Source organism: Sardina pilchardus, chromosome 21, assembly GCF_963854185.1.
Source record: "Sardina pilchardus chromosome 21, fSarPil1.1, whole genome shotgun sequence".
In the NCBI taxonomy this organism is placed as follows: Eukaryota; Metazoa; Chordata; class Actinopteri; order Clupeiformes; family Clupeidae; genus Sardina; species Sardina pilchardus.
In genome coordinates, this window is record NC_085014.1 from 19,210,569 (window position 1) to 19,237,239 (window position 26,671).

General features: G+C 41.1%; 2 protein-coding genes and 1 long non-coding RNA gene across 5 annotated transcripts; all 3 read left to right on the forward strand.

The window, feature by feature from the left end:
• Positions 1-215: 215 nt before the first annotated feature.
• On the forward strand, positions 216-910 carry LOC134069053 (uncharacterized). The gene is made up of 4 exons (XR_009936761.1): positions 216-275; positions 616-646; positions 740-780; positions 893-910. It is a non-coding gene; the product is annotated as an uncharacterized LOC134069053 (long non-coding RNA).
• Positions 911-4,584: 3,674 nt separating this feature from the next.
• tmed9 (transmembrane p24 trafficking protein 9) lies at positions 4,585-10,074 on the forward strand. The gene is made up of 5 exons (XM_062524504.1): positions 4,585-4,745; positions 6,613-6,713; positions 6,893-7,018; positions 7,887-8,033; positions 8,393-10,074. Exons 1-5 carry the CDS (start codon positions 4,598-4,600, stop codon positions 8,540-8,542), a joined length of 672 nt encoding a protein of 223 aa, XP_062380488.1. The 5' UTR covers positions 4,585-4,597; the 3' UTR covers positions 8,543-10,074.
• A 2,251-nt stretch (positions 10,075-12,325) lies between these two features.
• b4galt7 (xylosylprotein beta 1,4-galactosyltransferase, polypeptide 7 (galactosyltransferase I)) lies at positions 12,326-23,367 on the forward strand. Of its 3 annotated transcripts, XM_062525109.1 has the most exons (7): positions 12,326-12,575; positions 13,019-13,078; positions 15,801-16,142; positions 16,686-16,911; positions 17,622-17,699; positions 18,168-18,278; positions 22,510-23,367. In XM_062525109.1, the coding sequence occupies exons 2-7, from the start codon at positions 13,026-13,028 to the stop codon at positions 22,663-22,665; spliced, it is 966 nt and encodes a 321-aa protein (XP_062381093.1). In that variant the 5' UTR covers positions 12,326-12,575; positions 13,019-13,025; the 3' UTR covers positions 22,666-23,367. The 3 variants fall into 3 exon arrangements, with proteins under 3 accessions (XP_062381093.1, XP_062381091.1, XP_062381092.1); XM_062525107.1 differs by having other exon boundaries at positions 12,326-13,078; positions 17,622-17,705; positions 18,174-18,278; XM_062525108.1 differs by having other exon boundaries at positions 12,326-13,078.
• The last annotated feature ends 3,304 nt before the right edge of the window (positions 23,368-26,671 follow it).

A 26,671-nucleotide genomic window follows, 5' to 3' on the forward strand; every position in this document is an offset into this window, starting at 1 on the left:
ATGTATTTTATCAGCTTCAATAGACTGTGCTGTGTTATCATATTTCAGAGCAAAATATCAGTGGCGTTTGTGTGCCACGTCTTGTGTTGTGTGCGGTCCAGAAGCACTCCAAGTGGCAAACAACAAATGTCAAATGACTCTAATTTTTCCTCCAGGAGTTGTCCCTCCAACAAAGCCAGATGGCTCTGGATTGTCTGTGAACTTTTTGGTTTTAATAGCAGTCTTAATAGCAGTTGTATTAGTTGTTGTGGTGCTGGTGGCATGCAGGCTCAAGTGTAAGTCATTTTATTGTCTTAGATTATATAATGTATCATTACCAGCTGTTGAATATGTCTTAGCTCCATCCCTCAAGATAGTTACATATACTGTATATATATATACGTAGATACATAGGTGCCATTTATTTGCAGTTGATCAATTCGTCCAGATTAATGCTATTGCAATCAGTCAGTTGAAACATGGATGAATAGTGAGTATTTCAATGAACTAACCTTGGGTAGCATGACATGGATGGTTTGAATGTTAAAACAACATACAGGGATTATGCAAATACAATATGTAGGATACACAACTAAACTAATTTATTAAAATGAAATTAACATTTCTCTGGCACAGATAAATATCAGCAGCACAGATATGGGTTTGAGTAAGTAACTATTTCATGTTTTCATGACATCAACATCCTACTGTATGTAGGCCTACATATCCTGATTTTTTCTCTTTCTCTGTCTTTGGTCAGTGAGAATCAAGGCACACACCATTCTGAGCCTCCTATCCCAGGTATGAAATTCAACTTTATTTCCTATGACTTGAAATTAAAATGAACTTTAAGCTATACCAAGATATTATTGCCCTCCCCGAACTATGCAACTAAACCAAAATGTTTTTACAGCGAGAAGACCGATCAACAGATCTAGAACAGATCAGATCAGGTGTGTAAGCTAAAATCACAGAGCATGGCAAGTCCTTCAAACTACTGTACAGAGACTAAATGTCTGCAGTATGTATAGAAAGTCTTACCACAGTTGTGGCTTTATTATTCCCTCTCTAAAGCAGTCAGAAGGAGATACCAGTATACGGAAATGCTTTCAGCGGTATGTACACGTGTCTGTTCTTCAATAGACAGCATTTAAATAGAAAGTATTTAAATTAACTAATCTGTGGGAGCATGTATGACAAGGATACTTTAAATGTAAACAATAGGAATTAAGCAAATAAAGATGAACTGTATAGGCAGGAAAACATAACTAATTCATTATGTTTTTTCTCTGTCACAGATAAACATCAGCGGCACAGATATGGGTAACTATTTCATGATTTCATGACATCAACATCCTAGTAGTTATGTAGGCCTACATAATACTAATTGTGCCTCTTTCTTTGTCTTTGTTAAGTAAGAATCAGGGCTCACGCCATACTGAGGCTCCTAATCCAGGTATGCAATTCAACTTTATTTCCTGACTTGAAATTAAAATAGACTTTAAGCTAATAAGATGTTGGCCCTCCCTGTACTATGCAACTAAACCAAAATGTTTTTACAGTGAGAAGACCAATCAACACGTCTAGATCAGATCAAATCAGGTGCACAGTTACAATCTAAGCTCACCACAGAGCATTGCAAGTCCTTCAAACTGTACAGAGACAAAATGTCTGCAGTATGTAGAAAGTCTATAACCACAGTTGTTTCTGGCTTTATTCTCTCTCTAAAGCAGTCAGAAGGAGCTATCAGTATACGACAACGGCAATTTCAGCGGTATGCACACATGTCTGTTCTTCAATAGAGAGTATTTAAATGAACTAACCTGTGGTAGCATGTATGATAAGGATACTTCAAATGTAAACACATACAGGAATTATGCAAATAAAGATGAACATATAGGCAAGAAAACATAACTAATTTGAGTCGGTCCTGTGTGGTGTGCTGTGTGTGGTGTGTTGCGTGCTGTGGGTGGGGAGGTGTTTAGCATGGCCAGGGTGGTTCAATGATCTCAAACAGTAGTGTAGGCACTGTGCAGATTGTGCCTCCCCGACAACACACAGACGTGTACCCTGTGCTCCTTTACAAACAGTAACTGCTACAAGGCCATATGAAATAATTGCATTTGAAGACATTTTCTAAATGGACAGAAGCCTTCACATTACCCAATCAGGAAGCTGGCACTATTGTGAAGGTTTTGGTGCAGGAGTGGGTAGGTTTGGGGCACTTCACACTGTTCATTCGGATCAAGGAAGGACGTTTGAGTCTAGTTTGTTTAGGGAGTTATGTTGACTGCTGAACATTCATATGACAACTACTCCATATCACCCCCAATCAGATGGCATTATTGACAGGTTCAATAATGCTGTTGTCCTTGTTTGTGGAAGACAATCAGTCTAATTAGGATGGGCCACCTATGTGATAGCGTATAAGGTGCTGTTTGGGCGAGAGATAATCTTTCTGTGGATATCAAGATGGATATGGGTGGGAGAATCATTTTCCTCAGCTAGTGAATACCGGTATGTGACTCGGTTAGCTGAGACCTGATCAGTGGAGGAGGCTGTGAAGGGGTATCAGGCTAAAGCTTATGGTCAACAAAAAGACAATTTTGATATGAAAGCCAATTTCCAATATTATTATTCTGGTGGGGAGCTACGTAGTATGGGTCTTAGATAAAGCAAGGAACAGGGGAATGTGTCCAAATTAGGCGCTTTAAAGGGCCTTTTACAATTCTTGAAAGGGTCACAGAGGCCTTGTACTGGGTTTCACCAGTTGGGGGAGGGGGGTCAGAAAAGATGGTACATGTGAATATTCTCAAACCCTCTCTGTCTCCTTATTCAGATCCACTGTCAACCTCAGCTTACTCAAGCTGCCCAATGCCATTGAGGCAGAACTCCAGTGGTTACGGAGTTGCTCAGAAGATGGCCGTCGCCGGCCAGCAGATTCCTCCAGTTGCTTGGCCTGGATGCTCGGGAGTAGCAGCAAAATCCATAAGGAGTGATCAACAAGCTGTGGAGGCAGTGCCAGTGCTATACACCTTACCGAAGTGCAGGGGTGGTACAGATGCTGGAGTTAGTCTGGAGCAACTGCAGGTTGGACATCAGTCCCACCCAGCAAGGGGCCATCGGCAGAAGGACTCTGTTCAGCAAGGGCGCACCCAGCGAGAAAGGAGGGTGGCTGCGTGTTCCTACGGATTAGTACTTCAGTGACTGACTCGGGCGGGTCCTGGGGGGGGGGGGGGGGGCTGCTTGGGACTGCTTGGGACTGCTTGTGGAATGATTGACTGCTAGATAGACATACACTGGATGTGTATGCGAGGGGACAAGAGGGGACAAGAAGGGAAGACGTGCATACAGGGAGACGTATGTGATTTTTGTGACTGGCACTCAAGGTGGTATTCGTGGTATATTGGTGCTGTTCGTGACTTATAGTGTCACCGGCAGCGAAGCAGGGGGACTTGGGATTTGGTAAATGCCTGTGACTAGTTTGTGCCTTAAAACTCTATGAGTTGTCTTTAAATGTGAGAAGGTCTGAGTCTTTCAAAATCTTTTCCAAATCTATGCAAAATCATACAATGTAAGCAGGACATTTCACGTCATCATTGTCTTGCTGTCACCTAGCTAAGGCGAAAATACACCTCTGAAGTTTGCCAACAAAAAGGAACCCTTTCTCATTGGATTAACACATTTTCCCCACCCTTTTGCAGATCAGTTAACACAAATGTAATTCGAGCAGTCCAAACTCTATTGTTTTAGCTATGGTAACCAAACGGAAACCTGTTCCTAACTATTAGAAACTACCTACCTACGCTACATCTCTGCAAAGTCAGAGAGTCTGGTCTCCAGGCTATAGGCCTAAGTCCAACCTACTACAGTAATTAAGCAGCTTTATTGAGATTAGTGTCTTGGGTAGCGTAGTTGACTGGATCTGCTCCCTGTTATTTTAATTCAATGACCAAGATACACCATCCGGCCACTGCGGCAAAGATCCTTCGCTTTAACCCTCTCTGACTGTGGTCTTCTGATGAATGGTTGTTAACCAGCTATAAACGCTATTCACAAATTCAAGACTCAGTGGTTCCATGATGGTGGAATGAGTTGCCCAATAGGCCTACTCTCTGCTCCTGCACGTTTTGGATCTTTCTGTTCAACATGCACTTAGTCTATTAAGCGCAATGGGTTAGGCTATGGTTTGTATAATATTATAACAATGTCTCACTGATGTAACACAATGTAACATTGTCACTGATTGAATTGACATTGTTATTTATTATGGCTAATCTCTAATAATGTAGGCTACTACCATGCCATTACCATTTATTGAAATAATAGAGCTTTCCTATGAATATTCAGTGTCATTATTTTGTGACTGACTATCCGTATTCGCATCAGCTGCAGCTGTTGTATCATAGATGGAAAAACTTCGACAACTTTACTAGCAAAGATTGTCTAGTAGTTCACCTTATAACTCACCATCACCTTACTGCGCTCCTCAAATGCAAAGTAGCCTTGCCGATTCTATGGTAGACAGTCAATTTTTGATTGGACCATGTGAAGCGAAAGGTTACGTGGCACAGGAAACTTTGCGCAGTCTCTGTGTGTCCGTAGTGTTAGTGGCAAGATGGTGGCAGCCAGGATGCAGCTCACTTTATACACGGTTTTGCTTCTGAACTTTTTCAACAGTTTCGTCTCTGCTTTATACTTTCACATCGGGGAAACTGAGAAGAAATGTTTCATAGAAGAAATTCCAGACGAAACTATGATAATTGGTATGTATTCAAATATGGTTTAATACTGAGTTTTCTTGCTAGCCTGCTTGCTAATCATTGAGACACGGGAAGTTAGCTGTTAGCTCGGCTAACTACTTTCTGGAACTGACTGAAGGATAACTAGTAGCATCAGTCTACGTCACCTGGTTTTCTAGCGAGCTTGCTGGCTAACCACCATTGGTTGAACTGCATTTCAGAGTTTATACTGTAAGTTATAAATTTCTGAGTAAATTACAATGTTCCACAGGTTACGTAAGGGTAACGTTAGTAATCTTAAAGGTAAATCCTTGTCATCGATTCACTTATCTAACCTACTGTCCCCCTCTTAGTATTCAGTGTTTAGAATGTGCAATTTTAAAAGTAGTAGTTCTAAGGTTGGTTTCAGTTCATGTCGGCGATCTAGCAAGCTAACTGAAAGACATGTCAAATACATGTCACTTAATCCAGATGTCAAGACGTTGCCGGTCCCTTCTGGTTTCTCCACCAACTGGTTTTCTTCCGCTTGCATGCGCTGTGTTCATCATGGCAGCGGCAATTGTCAGACATTCACGCGCAGACATTGTCAATACAAACATATACTGATGTTTTTATACTCGCATTCTATATCTATGTCTATGCATTACATACACGTTACAGGTTACAGCCACTCGGGCAAAATACATGCATATCTATGAATGGCAAGGTGGATTCCATTCTGCAACAGCAAAACATATCCATCTACCGCTCTAGCGTGCCACTCCACCTCTTGTCATGCCACTTTCCAGTTAGCCATCATCTTATCCCGGAAGCAGCACACAGGCAATATGTTGTCTTCTTGAGTTATCTGAATCAAGTGGTTGCCTTGACCTAAACCAATTGGTTACCTTGGCCAGCTACTGATAATAGCTAAAGTAGCCGCAGCCCTTAGTATTGCAGAGACAATTTTCAGTCATCAACTCGATTCTGCTTCCCGGGGTGCTGACGTATTTAGGGTAATATACTAATAAAAATTCTTCGGCAACTAAATGGTGAGAGAATAAATAATTAGCATTGCACATTGTACCCCACCAGCCCAGTTAAATGTCAGTGTTTTGCTATTCAGGAGCGAATGATTTTGCTCTAAAAAGGTTTTTTTCTTAAGTTCGAAAGACTATGTCTAGGGCTGGGTATCTATTTGTTTTAGATCAAGGGTAATGCAACCATTTGTTTCACATAAAATGGTCTTAGTACTGAGTAGTGCTGACGTGGTTAATTGATACATGATTGCAAAACTCCAGTGTATGAGGAAGAGTAGTTCAGAAAGTCAAACAGCATGTCAGTAAGGTGACGTAGAAATAAAATGTTGCTTGAAATCCATCAATAACATTTTTGTGAATGTTTGACCATTGCTTCTACTGTGTTGATGCAAATGCACAAGAAAACTTGCCAACTGCTTTGCATGGCCTATTATTTTGTTGACTTGTTAGTTTTTGGTTGACAGTCAGTTGCTTTGCATTACAACTAAAGTGACATTACAGCAAGTGAGTTACGCAAGCTGCCTTGTCATTTTGACCGTTGATTTTACTTTAATGTTAAGTTTCGGTAGCTAAAATAGAAAAAAGAAAAGATATTCACACTCACTGTCTTGTATGCTCCCGGTTTAATAGCAGGTTACAATGTTTCGACTGCTTGATACATATACCTGACGAAGACCTCAGCGGTCGAAACGTTGTAACCTGCCATTAAACTGGGAGCCTATAAAACAGGATTTTCTTTTTTCTATGTTTGTACCCATGTCCAGCACCTGGTGATGTCTGGTCACCCCATCCTGCATATGAAATACTAATTTTCTTTATCAGTGTAGGTTGTGAACCTGTGTCACTTATAATGTCAATGCTCAACTTTTCAGGAAACTACCGTGTACAGCTGTATGACAAAATGAAAGAGGAGTATATGCCTGCCACTCAAGGACTTGGCATGTTTGTTGAAGTGAAAGACCCTGACGAGAAGGTAAATGGGTTTATAGTGACAGGTGTCAGAGATATAAAATGTCCCTTGTGGACAATAAAGACTCCTATCTATCGGTCTGTATAAATAAAGAGAGAGAAGTACACAGAATGAGTTAAGTAGGATGAGAAATACAGGTTTGTCAAGTGCTTTCATTGTGTGTTTTGTGTGTGTGTCTGCAGCTGATCCTTTCTCGTCAGTATGGCTCAGAGGGAAGGTTCACATTTACCTCTCACACCCCTGGTGAACATCAGATCTGCCTTCATTCCAATTCCTCCAAGTTCTCCCTTTTTGCTGGCGGGATGCTTGTAAGTATATGTTAAAATCAGAATAAATCAGAATCTCACCCCACCATAGGCACCTCCATGGTTTTTGTATGGAGATGCAAATCCAAACTGTGCTTGGTTGACCAATTCTCATAATACTCGTAATATTGCGCACACACAATGCTGAATATTGTTATTATTATTATTATTATTATTATTGTTATTATTGTTATTATTATAGAGACTTCCTTAGGCTATGCTCAGACTAGTCTTTGTTTTTGACAAGAAAAGCCTGGGCGCTTTATAAATAATAATAATAAAAAAAAAAAACACTGGCAGCAAATAACAGTCGAGAGTGTCTTTTACTGCCATAAGCATGTGTGCTAATCAGCGTAATTATAGGTAACACGCTAGTTTTTCCAAACGACTGTAGTAAAGACATACACTGACCAGAAATGTGGGATTCCATAGAATTTGGTGATACAGTTTAACTCTTACACCATATAGCTCATTGTGCAACAGTGTAATTGAGTTACCGTCTCCATTTCTGCTGGTTACGAGCGTCTTACAGCTAACAGCAAAAAAAAAAGCTTGAGGTAGGGCACTTTATCTCAACTTTAAAAAGCTGCAGAAAAAAATACCGGCAACAGCTTTTTGTAAAAAGAAATAGCCGAGGACTTTTTTGAAAACACGGTATACTCCGTAGGATTAAACAGAAAACGAAAGCTGGTAGCTTAGAAAACAAGTCTAGTCTGAACGAAACCTTACAGAACATGAATGTCAACTGTGGGTTAGGTTATCATGTGTAATTGTATGTGTATGTCAATTGTAGACCCTCGTTCAATACTGCCTTTAGTTTGGTTTGGTACTGTTTGTTTCTGATTGTGCGCATTTCTTTTCTCACCTCCAGAGAGTACACCTGGACATCCAAGTTGGGGAGCACACCAACAACTATGCAGAAATCGCAGCCAAAGACAAGCTGACGGAGCTCCAGTTAAGGGTTCGTCAGCTGGTGGAGCAAGTGGATCAGATTCAGAAAGAGCAGAACTACCAGCGGGTAAGTGCTCAATCGTGTCAAGTGTATGGACTTAATAGTAAGGACTCCGGACATATATCGCACTAACATATCACACACTTTGAAGTTGCAGTGTACTGCCAGACGTATGAAAACTGGTCATACTAAATTAAGTAACTAAATTAGTAGTAAATGATTTATGTACAAGATTAAACCAAAGGCCTTGTTTTCATTTCAATTGTAACAGCAAGTTGATACAGTCAAGGGGATTGAAAACTAAAAAGACAAGCAAACACACAAACAAACAAACAAACAAACATGGCTAGTTAATGTGATTAAGTGCACCGTGTTGAATTTCTCAAAGGACATGAGTGACTGTTTGCCTTGTGTTTCCCCTGCAGTATCGCGAGGAGCGTTTCCGTCAGACCAGCGAGAGCACCAATCAGAGAGTGCTTTGGTGGTCCATCGTCCAGACACTGATCCTGGTGGCCATTGGATTCTGGCAAATGAGGCACCTCAAGAGCTTCTTCGAAGCCAAAAAATTAGTGTAGTGTGTGTGAGTGTATATGTGCGTGTGTGTGCAGAGTGTTCTTTTTTTTGTCTTGAAAGTACATACCTTGTACAGTGAATGCAGTATGCAGAAAATGTTTTGGCAAAAACAGCCAGAACACAAGCCGGTGGATTTATTTTCTTTCAACACAAGTTCCCTTTCTTTCATGTTTTGTTTTAATTGCTTTGAGATTCAGATTCATTTTACAACTTCTTTTGTCACCTACCCTTTCTCAATATGAATCTTATGCTTAAGATGCATTTTAAATGCTTGGTTGACTTAGTTTGACACCAGTCAAATGATTGCTAAATTGGAGTCATTGTACAGTCAGTGAGGAGCTGTTCAGATGTTGTCTTGCAGTGTCACGAAAGGGTTAAAACCACTGCCCTTGTATTTACATTAACAGTGATTTTCAACTTCAAAGTACATTAATTGCAGTTCCTCAAATTAGAAAGCAATTCGCCTTATTTGTGCATACTAGACATTTGCCATGTGGACTTACAGCTTTGAACTGGATTGTAGGCTAGCTGACACATCCCTTTCATCCAACTATGTTGTGTGTTAGGTAGTTTACTTGCAATGGTTTGTTACTGTCGATGATATTTAAGGTTTTGGTTGTGTAGAAATGAATGTATGTTTTTTTGGTTATAGTTTTCTATCCCAGTTTGTTGGGTAGCACATTCTGCAAATGGACACAAGCTATCTCAATCCTTGGCAAGTTCTTGGAGAATTTAGTCATATTTTGTATCTATCTGAAGGTGGCAACCATTTTTTTTTTTTTTTTTTTTTGAATTTCATTTCAGTGCTTTTTACAGTAAAGTGTTTGAAGTACAAATAGTTATTTGTACCTTTGATGGTTATATCCACCTCTGAGACAAAATTTGAAGGCATCCCTCCTCCATGACGTTCTTTGCTTGTTGTAGCTGGCCTTTTTTGTTTACCAATGGAAGGAAACGGAGAGAAAATGAACACTCGAGTTTGTCAACATGAGTTTCTGAAACATTGTAACAATCATGAGCTGAGTTTCAGGAAATGTGTTTTTCTAACCACCAAGTTAAACTTTCCTCCTCGCGCAAATGCTCAGGTAGATGATTGGTACGGATTGTTTGATTGAACACAGTGTTCAGGGAATGGGGACTTTGTTGGCCATGGGAGGACACCTCATCCCAAGAAAATGTGAGGACAAAATGTATCTTTGTGGAAGATGCAAAAGCAAACCCAACTTTTGTTCATTTGGTCTTGTCGTAAGAACCTTTTTCAGCAACATGCAACCTTTTCTCTGAACTACTGTTATAGAGGCACTGATGATGCTGAGAGATGGCTGGTGCTTACTGGTTCCATCCTACATTGTCTGTTTTTGTTTGTTTTTAAACATCTGGCTGTTTCTTAGTAGATTTTTCAAACAAATGTTTGAGTCGTTGGGCTGAGGCTTTTAAATGCCCTGGGTGAGAGATAACAATATTTGCATCAAAAAAAATGTTTATAATTGCACTCAAAGGAAAAGAAAGAAAATAAAAGATTTGCCTCCTTTTATTTTTGTATCTCATTATTCCAGAGCCCAGTCTTATGGGTGAAAGCATCATATTGGTACTGCACATGCATTTGGCTTCAAATTAGGCTGGAGGTCACAGTTATGAAAGGTTTCTGAAATGTTGAGAAATCTTACTTCATGGAGCAGAATCAGGTCACACTCATAAACTATGGCTACCTCTCGTTCGGCTTTTATACATCCTCCCTTCCTCCTCGGGCCTCTATCCTCACTGATCTACATAAAGAATGATGGGGCGGCAACAATGGTCTATCCAGTTTTAGTTATATATCAGTGGGAACGCCCCTCGAGGAGAGATGTTGAGAGGCACCCCAAGGATACGATGGATAAGAAAGCTTTGTATGTCTCAAGACTAGATATACATGTCTCTGTATTTTACTGTAGTCAGGAAGAAGGAATTAGCAGAATATGAATGAACATACCACACAAGATGTAATAGCTTAATAACTAATGATGGTAAAACATGTTTTTTTCTTTTTCTGTTTTCTTCTGTCTCTCGTGTGTTGCGAGGATCCCCTGCCCTCAACAAAAACACTTATTCTAACAATAGCGCCCTCTTGGAAATACTCAGGGATTGGTATGCATTAGACATGTAACGAGACCATGTTGATAAGGATTGAGGAATCCTCCCCTTACACATTTAATTACAATATAAAATGTTGTCTTTTTAAAAAGTAATTCTGCATGTACAGTAAACATGGATCAAACTTATACATAAGAAATCTATGTACAATATGTCAGGTGCAACAAACATTAACAAAATAATTCCCTTCAGGATTGTTCAGTTCATCCTGTCGGGAATTATTTTCCGATAATGACCGGCGTTCTATACATTATCCCTTACTTAAATGATGTGTACATTTAGTGACTACACCAACGGGCTTGTAGATGGCCAGACACAGTTTTCTGTGAAAATCTCGAGAACCATAGGGCCTGCACACACACACACACACAAAGATACACACACACTCACATTCATGCATAAACACACATAACGACACACACACACACACACACACACACCATATAGGGCCTGCACACACACACACACACACACACACACACACACACAAAGATACACACACACTCACATTCATGCATAAACACACATAACGACACACACACACACACACACACACACACACCATATAGGGCCTGCACACACACACACACAAAGATACACACACACACACACACACACACAAAGATACACACACTCACATTCATGCATAAACACACATAAAGACACATACACACACACACAGTAGACAGGCAGGCATAAGCACGCACACACGCACATAAACATGTACACGAATGCATGCACAAACACACCCACATACAAACATGCACACACACATAAACACACACACACACACACACAGGCACAGGCACAGGCACGCACACACACACACACACACACACACACACACACACACACACACACACACACACACACACACACACACACACACACACACACACACACACACACAGTCACACACACACACACACACACACACACACACACACACACACACACATCTCTTATACACAAAAGCAAACTAGGAGATATAGAGATGTTGACACGCGTCATTTATTTTTGAGGAGAGAATGTGCAGAACTAAGCGGCGGTCATATTTTGTACTGCAATGCGGGTAGGCCTACATCTAGTTTGTTTCCCAGTAAATTAGATAAACAGACACACACACAGATACATAAAACACACACAAAACGCAGGCAGCAGACGCGCACGCGCGCGCACACACACACACACACACACACACACACACACACACACACACACACACACACACACACACACACACACACACACACACACACACACACACACACACACACACACACACACACACACACACACATCCCTTTACCCCCACCACACACACAAGCGAAAACTCACAGACAGAGAACCATACACAAAAGCAAGCACACACATGCACACACTAATTTAGATACATAAACGCTGCAGCAGGACAAGCGTGATTCATTTTTGCGGAGAGAATGTGCAGGACTCCGCAGTGATCATATTCTTTTACCGCTTTGCGGTACAAAATGTACCGCACGTCTTGTTCACAGCCGCTTTTACACGCCACCACAAAAGGCGGCGGTAATGTAACAGAAACTTGGCCTGCCAAGGAAGAAGGCCATGCGGAACCTTTACTCACAGCAACAGTCACAGTAGGGTAACATTAACGGTTACACACAGTCAAAAAAAAGAAAAAAAAGAAAACAGCCAGCGTGTAGGATTTTCTTTTAGGTCTATGAGGATTTTCCCCCTATGAGATGCCAAGAAGTAGCCTACCGGTGAACGGTTGTGGGATTAGCGATGGCGAAATGCAAGTTTATGTAGTATGCCTACTGGTCGGTTTATATAAGTGTGTGATCAAAATGCATTGAAATGATAAACTTAAGTGCTAATGTTGTAGCTAATTTGGGCTGGATACAATTTAGCTGACAAGCTAATGTAAGTGAAGTTAATTTATGTTTGGCTGGCTAGCTAGCTAAATTGATAATTGACGTAAAGGAACAGTTTATGAATATGACTTTGTATAGTCATATTGATGCAGTGATACTACAGAACTCTAATCTTAAGCGATGCACTACATGTTAGTCTTTAATGGGAGATAGTTGTCGGTTCTCTGCAATGAAATTGCACGGATTTGAGTATGATTAAATCAGAGTTGTAGTTAAACGCAGCCTACTACTCTACATTAAGTGGAGATGAGTGTCCGTAAAGGAAACATGGTAACAAGGTAACATGTTTATTCTCTTACATTAAGGGGGGGTTTACACGTTGTTGGATTCCCCTGCGGTCAAAACGTTTAACTTTGAACAGAGACATTCAAAGTGCCAAGATAGCCTATTTAAATTGAATCACTTCAACAACTAAGTTATTTTGCCATCAAGCCTCAAGATGATGTATTCCTCGCGTAGAAAACCAGTGCTTTACTTCAAAGAAGACAGAAGGTAAGTTCTACTCCTGTGTTGAACCCTATTGTATACATTCTAGGTTAAACCATTAACGTTAATATAGCCTAATTCATTAATCATTTGCTCAGTCCAAACCTGATGTCGTAGTTGGCTCATTATTACTTACTGTATGTCTAAGTCAATAACAATGAAATATGAAGTGAAAACTCAGTTCTGATTCTGTAATGATTTCGCTCAAAAGCTCAAACTCCAAGATGAACAAACATGACATTAATCCGTGAGTAGGCCTAACATGTGTGAAGTGATGCTCTCACCTTTGACTGTACTGTATGCCAGTGATTGATGTAACGCATGTTCTCTTTTAAACAACACACCGTTTGTTTTTGTGTGGCACTGAACTACAGCCTCTTCACATCTAATATACTCAATCCAACTCTCAGACATTGCCTGCCTACACAATATTGGGGTACACCGTCTGTCTCGCTAAACAGTGATGAAGAAGCAAGTTCCTCGAACACAGTGCATAAAACACAGCTCAACACATTTGATAATTATAGACATTTGAAATAGTTGCACAGAAGAGACCTTTAGTTTACTTTGTTGCCTCAAACTATTTCTGCAATTCGAAATGAATGATGAGGCCTAGTCGATTTATTTAATCAACATCACAAATTCAACTAATGCAGAGCAAATTGTGAAGGCTGCAATATTAGCTAATGTGGTTACCAGAAGCGATGTAAACTAGCTTCTTCTATGTAACCTGGGGTTAGGCTGCAGTTGCTACCCCCTGAGGCAACACAACAAACATGTAGCAACTTGAAAAAGCATCATAGGAAGCCAGAAAAAGTTAGAAAACCAGAAAACCAGTAGCGCTGGTCTTGCCCAATAAGACAAGAGAAAGGCCCAAGGTCCAAATGTATCAAGTGAGTGAAGTGTATCAAGTGAATGATATCGAAAAGCAAGTTGCAATATCTGTCCGAACAAAAAACACAATTACATTGTTTTCCCGATATCGTCAGTTCAGCCCTTTTCATTTAATTTTCCTTTTCCTTATTTTCGAAATTGTCTCATATCACTTTACAGAAATCAGAGACCTTCAACCCCATAGGGCTTAAGAAGAACTGTTGAGTGGAACCCAACTTATAAGGGGGAAATCCATTGCAACCTTTTGCAATATTTCATAAATACTACTACCTAAATAGCCAACCATAACCATTTCAGCAGTCTTGAGTGAATAATTGCAGTTTTATGTTTTTGTTTTGCTGGAGAGCAACACACCTGGGCCAGTCATGTGGGCATTACTCTCTCTCTACCTATCTACTAATTAGGTCATTGTGCACATCCCAGGTGCGGGCCAAGAAAACTGTCAATAAATACTTCAAAACTTTGCACACGTGTTTAATCTTTCCTTTTTTATTTTGTCAAGAACTTGGCTGATCAAGTATGCATGCTGTTCAGCCACACATATCAAAATTCAACTCAAAAAGGGAAAGATTTAAGAAGTACATTACGTTTTTAAGTACGTATTTAAACTCTCGAATAGCCCTATACCCTGTAGCCTCATTCTCTTCTTTTAGGAGATTTAACACTCATATCAAGATATGCTCAAACAAAGTCCATCAAATGCTATAGAGGGGGATGTGCACATAGTCTTGGCATCTAAGTTATGTTATCTAAGGGTAAATAAAATAGCCTCCTCTTCCATAACTTAAGCAAACAACCAAGAACAAAACCTGTGCTAAAGCCTGAACCCACACACTAACCCTACGTGATGTGAGTAACTTTGGCGTACTCTCTGAGGTAGATAACTCACCCAGATTTGTCACTAAACCACGTACGTGGAATACCGCCTGGTGTTCAAAATGGGAAACTTAAAGGTTGAGTGGCAAGTAGTTTGTTCTGAGCTAATGCTAACTCCCAACTGTGTGTTAATGTTATGATGGTGACTAGATTGTTATGGTTTGCATTCTAGACATGAAAAGTATGGCATGGCCCACATTGTGATAGTGGGAATCTTAACAGTTGCAGGTTTCAAAACTATCAGTAGTGGTTTATGCTTGTCTGAAAGAAGACTTATAATAATACATGTATGTTTAAACCATAATTTGAAATGTTGAATACCTTACAAAAAAGGTATTACTTCGGCCCCTCATTTAAATGCTTAGCGAAGTCCATCAATGAACAAGAGTGCCTTGATATAATTAAAGTTAACTGACACACATTGTTTGTGATTAGGATCTCACCCAAAATCAGGTTCGTCCAGCCCAACTATTTATTAATTTCTTATTTGACAAGAGGCATTCTGGAGTGTGGTTCTCAGAACATCCCCACTTGGAATCCAATTCACCACTAGTTATCATAGTTCTACTTCGAAAGCAGCTATTTCATAACGTCTAATTTGACTGACATTGAGTGAGAAAATGGAGTAGGCTGAATGCTCAATTTATCATTTGACGCACTGACACGCAAAGGCTATACACAAACACACGGCTTGTCCTCTGGCCTCGTGCCTACGGCTGAACCACAGCCATGGATATATCCTTATACCAACCCCATTCTCACTTGTGTGTACCATACTGCTTAAATAGATCTTGCCTAGTCATTCAATGCAGTTAGACTTCAGACTTGTACTTTGCCCTGCATCATTAAATGAATACCCCTGGTGAAAATGGCTCTAAATGACTCATTCACATTTCATTTGGTGTCTGTGCTGCTGGCTGAATCATCCATGTATATATCCCTGTGCCCGCTTTGTCAGGTTTTTCACAGGGAAGTGCACCGTTTTTAAGCTGTTTGGCCTGTGCTTGCTGCTGGTGGTGGGCTCCCTGTTGTGGCTGCAGCTGAGCTGCTCTGGGGACCTGGGCCACGCCGCTGCAGAGGCCGGAGCCCGAGCCCAGTATCAGGCCCAGCCCTGCCCCCACGACAAGCCCATTCCCGGCCAGGACAACCCGGCCTGGGGCCCCCACAAGCTGGCCCTGATCATCCCCTTCAGGGAGCGCTTTGAGGAGTTGCTAGTGTTTGTGCCCTTCATGCACACTTTCCTCAACAAGAAACGGATACGACATAAGATCCTGGTGGTCAATCAGGTGGACCACTTTCGGTAAGTGTTGGTTGGCCTGTGCGTGTGGTGTGTGTGTGTGTGTGTTTATATGTCATATGGTGTGTGTTTATATGTCATATGGTGTGTGTGTGTGTGTGTGTGTGTGTGTGTGTGTGTGTTTTTAATGTATTCTACAAAGATATAGTGCAGACGTTTCATACAAATCCTCCATAGCACTGATTAGTGGACCACTAGATTCCTTTTTGGTGCAGTCTGAGATTCTATTCTAGGCTCATTCCATACATTTATAGTCAAATTCAGCTAATTTCATCTCATGGTCCTCCTGTGGTGATTTTTTATACCCCTTTAGTAAATGAGAAACAAATTTATAATCCCAATCGAAATTGTGTATCAGGACCACAGAGTCTAAATTGCAAAAGCAAATCACTGACTGTATCTTTAAAAGCACCCCTTTCCTTGGGCCAAATACTCAAACAGCTCAGTGGTATTCAGTTCAGCGACCAATCAGTGCATTTTCATCACATAAATCAATGCACGTATACATTTTCCATAATCTCTCCTTTACTTCACCATCTCTCCTAGTTTCAACAGGGCGTCCCTCATTAACGTGGGCTACCAGGAGAGTGGGAACGACACAGACTACATAGCCATGCACGACGTGGACCTCCTCCCGATGAACGAAGCCCTGGACTACGGCTTCCCAGAGGAGGGGCCCTTCCATGTGGCCTCGCCAGAGCTGCATCCCCTCTATCACTACAAAACCTACGTAGGGGGCATCCTGCTCCTCTCAAAACAGCATTATCAAATGGTGATTCAGCCCTTTTTATTACACTCTTTAACGTGGTGTTAAAGGTATACTATGCAACGTTGTTCAGTTAATCAATTTGTTTCATACTGTTATATATGATTAAATGAGTCAATACCGGTCAAACGATGTTTTTTTCGGCCGCCCTAGTGGTCTATAGCCGCATAAAACGAGAGAAAACGAAAAGCGAAAGCGAAACCGGCGTTGCAATCGCCAATCCTGCCTAGTTTAAGGCCTTTTCTGTTTTGTTTCGATGTTAATGACAATTGTGCATTGCTGTTGTGTCCTGTGTCATGTTGTGTCATGTTAAAGGCTTGGTTGTTGATCAGCCAGCCACTTTGGGCAATGCCCTACCTACAGCACCATTGAACATCTTTCCTGTCTATATCTGAAATTGTATCTCAGTTTGGCTCATCTGTAGGGCATTTCCACTGTGTGTGGACCGTGTTAATATATTGCCTGCTTTGTGTGGCCTGTCATTTTGTCAGTTTTAGTATTTTTGTCTTTATAGCCTAGAGAAGTATTTGGTCTTGTGTTATTTTGATATATTGTGAGAGCCACTCATCAGTATGTTGTAACTCTGAACATAAAAGTAAATTATACATTTACAGTATTTAGGCCATGGCACAAGGAAGTGGACCATAAACCGGCCATTATGCCGTGTGTCCTACCCGTAGTGGACTGTACTGTTAATGTGGTCTTGTCTCCCACAGTGTAATGGCATGTCCAACCGGTTCTGGGGTTGGGGAAGAGAGGACGACGAATTCTTCAGGAGACTCAAGACTGCTGGACTACAAGTAATCATTTGGGTTCAGTTGCACCATCTAGTGGCAAACTTTTGCTACTTCCTGCATATTAGCTGGTTTCATTCTCATTGAGCTCAATGGCAATTAAACCAGCTAATAGGCTAACTGAAATAGGGGAACTTTATCAGGATGCATAGTGTCCTGGATCCATGAAATAACTGGCATTTAAAAAAATTGGCCTTTCTCTATGGGAATTTTAACACATAGGGTTAACATAGTGGTTCCAATATGTATGACCCCTGTATTTTAAGGACATTACATTATTCATCCACAAATAAAATTAAAGATTTCCTTAACGATTGGATATTTCTTCTTTCTTTTTCAGGCATTAAGATCAATTACCAAAAGATCCTCTTTATAGTCAACTTTAGCATGTGTTCCAATACTTATGGAGGTAACTGTATGTGAAAGCTCAATGTGAATTCAGTGTGAACTGATCAGTTGCCATTGTACCTCCAGCTCTTCAGGCCGACTGGGATAAAAACAGGTTACAAAACCTTCCGCCACATCCACGACCCTGCATGGAGGAAGAGAGACCAGAAGAGAATAGCATCTCAGAAGCAGGTAAAGAGGACAAGCTCATTCTGCAAAGCCATTGCTCTTGTTGATCAAACTCACTGGCCCTATGTTTGTGTCATTTGAATCAGTAAATGTCTGTATACATTGGATATTTTACTATACCGGTTACCTGAGCACAGCTCCAGACTAACTTTTTTCACTAGGAGCGTGAACTAGGAGCATCCTAGGTCCCCGAACTGAACATTTTAGGGATATGATTCAACCAGAAAATATATGGGCACATGGTAAATCATCATACTAACCAAATATTCACATTTCTAATTTCTACTGTCATACTAATAAATACTTGTATCTGTTCATACAACATAGGACAGTCTGCAAGTAGCCTGGGCTGTAGGTTAAAACATTTAAAATCAACTTTGATGATAAAAAGGATATACTAGGCTTGCATTTATAATGTTAGCTTGAAAAAGTGTCTGTCTCAAGCACATTCAAGCATATGGCCGCTGCAACTTGGTGGGCATGTAGGTCCGTAAGACGTTTACTGAAAAATTTAGTTTGGTCCCCGGGGGCCACTCCACCCCCGCGCTGTCGTTTGTCGATGGCGTTTTTCCTAAATAACTACCTGAACCGTGGCACCGAGGATGATGAAATATTTATGGTTTGTTGGTCTCAAGAGCCTGCATCAACCAGTCATTTGTGATTTGCACCCCTGTAGTAAAAAAATAAAATGCATTATATTGCTTTAAGATGAAATATCTTCAGATGAAATGTTCAGGGTTCGTACGGGTGCTTGAAATCCATGAAAATGCTTGGATTTTAATGTGGTGTTTTCTAGGTTTGAAAAATACTTGGATTTTGGGTAAAGTGCTTGTGAATGCTTGAAAGTGCTAGGCCTACATATTTCTCGGCAGTCTGACCTAAATAGACCAATTATTAAATGAAGGGAAATGAAATTAATTTGCTGTCTATGCGCTGCGCTGACAATGACGACGGGTTTGGTGCTTCTCATTCATCACTCCGCAAACATGTCCGTTCGCTATAGTCTTCTTCATTGAAAGTGAAAGCAGACGTGTGTTGATGAATGTTTGATGCAAGTTCGATGTGTGTGGTGAACTATTTGTTTCTTAGCAGAAGCCATGAAACGGTAAAGGTAAAATTATTTATTTAAAGAGACATCATTTATGAAGTTGTTTTGGCTTTGCCACGCGTTCGCGTCCAGTTTGACGTGTCTGGATTTTTCGATAATAATGACAGCAGCAATCTCGTGATGCTGATCATTGACTTTTAATTTATGCGCGTGTAAGTCTTGGCTATTGTGCTTGAAGTTAGCTGTGACCGACTAGCCTACTGGCTTTCATCGTGTTAACCACAAAGCCTGTCGACCTTAGGTCTACTAAATTGTTTAGTTAACACCTTGTCATTTCGCGTTTGTCTAGCCGTTCACCCCCGTGCGCCCCATGTCATTCAAAACATATTTCGGGATAGCCATCTCACTATGAGAAAACGTATGATAGTGATGAGATATTAACACGCTGGCATGCTTGGTAAACATCAGTCTTGCACATAATATTGAGCTGATTTTATAGTGGAAATGGCTTACTGTCGCATTGTGCTGATAGATGAAAAAAGTCGCCTATTTAAAGGCACAGTCTGAATTTTAATCATAGCTCTCCATTTAGTGTGTGCACTTGAACAACTAGTGATGAAGCATATAACAGTAGGGCCTGCCATTTATTTTAGGAGGAGGGTTGTAGCGGACATGATAGGCCTACTTTGGAAGGAGAGGGAGTGGTGCAATTTGATTTTCTTCGGAGCAACCTCTTCAAACAGCATCAATATCTATAGGCCTATGGTTCACTATCAGGACTAGAGGACTGTAAGGGGGCAGGCTATATGTGTTCTACATCATTGTTGGCAAAATGATCATGATAGCCTACATATTTCAGCCATATCTGGTTGAGTCTTGAGTAGGCCTATAGGCTACTTTGCTATAAATTAGTTATAGACTTATATATAGACTATATTGTGGTTATAATGTTTGAAATATATGTATCACAGTTTATCAATAGTTCTCATAAAAGTCATCAGATGTCATCATTTAAGGGGTTATTTTTCAAATTTTTTTGTCCTTTGCCAATCACACCCCTGAAATATGGTGTGAATCAATCCATGCTGTTCAACATTATCGAGTGCTGTCAGTAAGAAAAAGAACAAGGAAATTTGATATGACATAGACCAAATAGAGCAGCAGCAAACACTAATGAAATGGTTCCATTTTCTATGCCCCATTCAGTTAACCTAATGATAGCTGCTGGTTATATATTGGGCTTAGGTTGTATCAAATTTTCTGGTTTTTTGTCCTACAGTGACCTCAAACAACAGGGCTTTGGATTTGTTTACACTCGATTTCGGTACTGGAAAACTGGTCTTGAAAGTCCTTAAAAAGTGCTTGAATTTGGCCATGAAAAAGGTGTACGAACCCTGAATGTTATAAACTGCACTAAACCTCATGTGTATGACCTATGGGAGTGTGCCAAGTTTTGTGGGATTTCATCCATGGGGGGCAAAATAAATGAATTTATGTGTACTGTACACCCATCGGCCTGTAGATAGAGCTTTTGGTTAAGGCACATCCACACGCACAGATACACACACGCACGCGCACACACGCACACACACACGCACACACGCACACACACACACACACACACACATACTCTTATACACAAAAGCAAGCTCACACATACTCTTATACTCTTGTTACTCAATATAACAAACTAGATAGATAAAAATTGTTCCAACAATTATGCATATATGCTTCATAAGTGTCGATAATATAAGGCTTCTTAAAGCAACACGCCACCGTTTTATGAAATAGGGTTATTCTCCATCTCCTCTAGGGTTAGATAAGTGAGTAAAATCATTTTTGTTGTAGTTCGGCAGCACCCCCGGTAGGTTACACACACTCGTAGCCAGTTAACACCACCATCATTTGAATGTGATTAATACTAAAGATTGGCACGTCTTCTGTTCTGGCATGTCCCTGGACTTCCATAAAATGTTGGGTGCCCCATAATTTCTAGCAAAGCTAAGCCCCTGACCTCGGTATTTGAAAAATCCTGGTTATGGCCTTGCCCGAGAGAATGAAAACTTCCCAGATAAGAACATCATAATAAGACATCAACATTCAGTGTAAACTGGTCTAACAAGCCATTGCCATGACTCATGCCTTACAGGGGAGCTACACCAGACACGTAACTGAAGCGATCCACATGCAGAGACATGCACACGCATAAACACACACACACATATGCACACACAAAAAGAAAAACACACACACACATAGAGAGAGAGAGAGAGAGAGAGAGAGAGAGAGAGAGAGAGAGAGAGAGAGAGAGAGAGAGAGAGAGAGAGAGAGAGAGAGAGAGAGAGAGAGAGAGAGAGAGAGAGACACACACACACACAGTGACATCCACACGCACAGATACACACCCATGTACACACACGAAGAGCCACATGCATAATAATCCAATGTGCATGTGAATTTGTGTGTGTGTGCGTGTGCAAGTCTGTGCATGTGGATTTGCGTGTGCATGGCCATAACCAGGATTTTTCAAATCAAGATGAATGACAGACTTATATGATTGAAAGCACACGGCAAAATAATAACCTTTAATCAGTTGTGCTAATTTTTGTGAAATCTGACTATTTTGAATGTGATCATTTCACTGGCATACTGTAATACTGTGAGACTGTATCATGATCGACAGGCAAGGACATGACATCGCTGTCCATCCATACTTTAGTAATACAGCATATTGTTGAATTATACTGGTGTTTGTGTTCATGCCTAGCCTGGTCATACCAAACCCTCGTACTAATATCTGTACTACTACTACTATGGTACAGAGGGTCTGGACCTACTCCATTCAGAATCGACTTCAGGCAGGAGGCGTGAACTTAGTTGAAGTTTGAAAAGATTGGGCCTGATTTTACCCAATCGCTAACGTTTGGTCGTGACGTGAACGCGCATATACTCGACGTCATCGTTAACACCCCCCAATAACGGAATGGATCCTGAGAAATCGAGTTCAATGGGATCAGACCCAGATGCTGTAGGGATCATTTCCCTAATGCTGTAGGGAAATTAAAATTGAGTGGAAGCTTATGGAGGGCTATGCCAGGCTAGTTAATGACATCTATCTCCATGTTTCTCACCTTCTCTTTGTCTCCTTCTCCCTCCCTCCACCCCATCCCTCCGTTTGTCTCTCAGGAGCAGTTTAAGGTGGACCCCTCGGGCGGTCTGACAAACCTGCGCTATGCAGTGGATTCCAGGCAGGAGCTGAGCATCAGTGGGGCTCCCTGCACTGTCATCAATGCCAGATTGGACTGTGACCTGGACGACACGCCTTGGTGCCAGTTCAACTAGTCTGCTGTTCTGCCAGCACTCTCATTGGCTCTCTTCTGGGCCCTCTTATTGGACGGAGTTTTGACAGGAGACACTGTCATGCATTTGAAATTGATGCAGTTTGATTGATTTTGATTTTTCTTCAGTTGCATTTTTACTCAGGCAAACTCTGGGCACTGGGGTAGTCCCTTTGGTGGTGGAATAATGAAATGTTTGACACGAGAGAAAAGGTGGGCACGAGTGGCAAAACTGACGCGAATCCATACATCCAAAGGCTTTAGATATCCTTTTTATGCAAATGCAAAATTGCTGTAGCTGCCTGATTTCTTCTCAGAACAAATGAGCTGGATTTCGTGAACTGCACAGAAGTTAGATGTTTCCGATTCCAGCCTCTTGTATAATGTTTATGTTTGTTTATTTTTATTTTTATTTTATTTTATTTTATTTTGTGGAGTCAAGTTACATGGTAGGATGCAGCAGTGGCCTTTATTTCACAGGGATCCAACAGTACCTTCATGCAGTGGTTCACATCTGCTGTCTACAGTGACTGAGGGGACTTCTTGAAGTGAGATACTAGATTATCACTGGAAGGACAAAATCTTCAAATATTACAGATGGTTTTAAGGTACTCTGATGTGCGTTTGCACCTATTTATATTACATTGAGTGTCTGGGATTTATTTGCACATTGTTTTATTCTTATAAAATCCATAAAATTATTTCAATCCAATGCTTCTTGTGAGCGGTATGTATATATGAAGTTTACATTGTTCCGCCTCTTCCAAGTCACCCATTTTTAGTGGCTATTTCTAAGTTCAAGATTCTCAAGGCCTCATGTTCGTGACAGCTCTATGGTTATGCACAACCTCTCCTAACTCATGAAAACCAAGACAATGGTTTCCGTTCTATGTGTCCTTTAAAAGCTGGGCGTTATGATGCCTTGAACAGGACCGAGTCAGTGGAGGCTTCCAAAGCACCTGGTTTGAGAATGCAGACCAACTGGTGTGTGTGTGTGTGTGTGTGTGTGTGTGAATATTTGCATACCTCCTGTGTTTCATTCACTAGCCTACAGACAGACAGTGTCCAGACAGGTAGCCTACAGGGCTCCATTTAGTATTTTGTCCTGTGCCTTTGCTTCCTCTGTGGGCTTTTAGGTCCAATCCCACTTCCCACTGACAGAAAACCGGCTCCGTTCTCATTTGCGAACCAACATTTGAATGGTCCGGAGCACGGCAAGATCCTTGATTACTAACGGCTCTGCTTTAACCCTCTTCGGTGGCACCTTGGTTTTTCCTGCGAACCGTAGTAGGCGTGTCTGCCGTTAAGAGGGGAGAAAGCTAAAAGCATGAGTTTCCTTTCTTGTCCATATCAACTGTTGCCATGGCATGAGTGAACAAAACTAGTCAACTACACTGCAGATATTGATAAGCATTTTAAACAGCTAATTTCTGCCTTTTTCATGGGACAACTGTTCATTCTCCCGTTCATACATTGCATGTATGTTTGCATGCAGCACCCATTGTTGATGACACATCGGTTCGGTTCAAAACTGGTGGAAATGTGGGCTAGTTCATTAGCCTATCACTAAGGTTCAGAGAATTCTGAACTGTACTGCTTCAAGAACGGGTTCTCTGTTGGTGGAAAAATGGATTATTGCCGGAGCAATTAAATGCAAAAGGGTTTAGGGTTTAGTGCTTTAGGGCTCACTCACTACTGAGGGCGGCGCATTGTGGTGTTTTTTCATGATTCAAAGAATGTATTCATGGTCATAAACTGTAGTGTTGGGCCCACTGCATTTGCTGTAAGAGTTTTGGGCCTAATGCATTTGCTGTGAGAGAGTCAAAGGCCATTATTATCTTGAGCGAAATAGACCAACAGTCAGAGAAGTGGGGTTTGGGAGGACATGTGTTCTCCAAGAGGACATCTCCGGCGGTGATGTTCAAAGGTCAGGGGTGAGGTGAGATTATCGGCTGGTGGGGAGAGTGCACAGATAGGGCCCAGGTGCATGATAAATAAGTAAACTAGATGAGAAGAACCTCTCTTTACTCTTGTCTGGGACAGAACCAGGGAAAAAACAGATTACACTATATGCGTATAATATTATGCACGGAGTGATTATTTGCACCCGGGTGTAAATAGTGGAATGGAGGCATTTTCTTATTTACACCCAAACCTGAAATGCGTGCTATCCAACATAGCGGGACCATCTTGGCAGGAGATGGCCTACCTAAATCTAACAAGTTAGGATTATTAAAACTATATTTGAGATGGGAAAGTGGTGCTAAATTTCCACAAACTTTATTCGGTGAACGGGTAAAGCCGTCCGTTTGCAAGCAAAATCAAGAAATACGATCTTTTAGTTTTGTTTACCGTTACCTAGCAACCCCAACAAGTGAGTCAATAATTAGTATTCTCCCACTCTACTTCAATGGAGCGTAGTACAGCGAACAAGTGACCGGGTTACTATGCTCGAGGTGTTAGGTTCAAATCTCAGATGAAATGTGTTTTTTATGCCTGTCAAAGTACGCACGATGACTTATTTTTTCCTAGATGACGTTACCTCGCGGCAAATAAGAGTTTGTGCTTTTTGAACCTGTCAAAGATTGACTGGTTTTATTTCAGTTATGAGTACAGTTAAGTAGAAGTAGGCTTCAGTAGTTGTTAGTAGAAAGGTTGTGTTTTGGCTTTGAGCCCCCAACGCTGCCTGGAAGGCGCTTAGGCATGGGTTAAGGTTAGGGTTAAGGTTAGGTGTAGGATTATAAGTGCTTTTAAGTCAACAGTGGCAGCGCTGCCTGGAAGACAACTCAGAAAACAACTCTTTAAAGTAGCTTGTCTTTGATGAAGCTACCACATGACCACTCATTAGCCTATATATTTGTATAATCACTTCCAAGTAACCCAGACATGGCAAAACAGCTAAAAACTGCAACTAGGCCTAGCCTACTGTAGAGCTGGTAAATACACAGGCCTATTGACAGAGAACATGGATGTTAGACATCAGGTGTAAATAGTATTGTTGATTATTACACTACCCGGGTGTAAATAGTAATGTTGATTATTACACTATTTACACCCGGGTGTAAATAGTAATGTTGATTATTACACACCCGGGTGTAGTAATGTTGATTATTTGCACCCGGGTGTAAATAGTAATGTTCATTATTTACACCCGGGTGCAAATAGTCTCTGCCTATTATGCATGAAAGAAAGGTGATATCTGCCAATACACATGACCTTGCTCAACACTGATTGGCTAAAGGGTATTTCGGGATGGCACGGGAAGGGCACCTCTTAGGGCCAAGGAGTATGAAAGAAACGTAGCTATCCAGAGATAGATCTCATCAGGGGGCCCCAGCGGATGGCATCTCACCTTCTCCCTATTGCCCTGATGGTTGGTCTGAACATTGTTTGAGCTGAATATGGGGAATAAAGATCAACTCAACAGTCTTCAGAGATCTCCTGCCTGCATTGTCTCCTTCGGACACCTTGTTCCAGATGACAGAAGCTGTATTTCGCTGCAAACTTGCTATAGAAGATCATCGAAGACCAGTAACCACTCGGTGAGCTGCACACTTTTAAAAACGAACATTTAGGGGTGTTTTAAGGACAGAATAGAGCATGCACAAAGCGAGCCATGTTAAAGCCATACATATAGCTCCATTCTAAATGTGCCAAATTCCACAAACGGGCTCAATTGTCGAGATTTCGGTCTCAAACACTCGTTTTCATGCTAGGCTTTCCAAAAACGGACTTAAAGGGATAATCCGGAGTGAAATGCACTTTAGATCAATTTTTCGGACTATTGGGAGTACATACGTTGAGTTGACACCAAAATCATGTCATTCGGATGTATTTTGAGAAAGTTCGAGTTCACCGTTTTTAGCCAAAACTCGTTAACTTGGAAGTGACCGGGGCAGGTCCTTTCGCCACTACAAAACGCTATTTTTATACCTCTTCTACTGTTCCAAACAACGCTACACTTACGTGGTAGTGAGTAGAGGGTCCCTAAAGCCAAACCGAAGTATCCC

Coding starts and splice junctions, on each gene's coding strand:
- b4galt7 (XM_062525107.1), top strand. CDS start 13,026: ATGATGTATTCCTCGCGTAGAAAACCAGTGCTTTACTTCAAAGAAGAC. Junction 13,079..15,800: donor TACTTCAAAGAAGACAGAAG/GTAAGTTCTACT, acceptor CCGCTTTGTCAG/GTTTTTCACAGGGAAGTGCA. Junction 18,279..22,509: donor GAATAGCATCTCAGAAGCAG/GTAAAGAGGACA, acceptor TTTGTCTCTCAG/GAGCAGTTTAAGGTGGACCC.
- tmed9 (XM_062524504.1), top strand. CDS start 4,598: ATGGTGGCAGCCAGGATGCAGCTCACTTTATACACGGTTTTGCTTCTG. Junction 7,019..7,886: donor TTTTTGCTGGCGGGATGCTT/GTAAGTATATGT, acceptor TCTCACCTCCAG/AGAGTACACCTGGACATCCA. Junction 8,034..8,392: donor AAGAGCAGAACTACCAGCGG/GTAAGTGCTCAA, acceptor TTTCCCCTGCAG/TATCGCGAGGAGCGTTTCCG.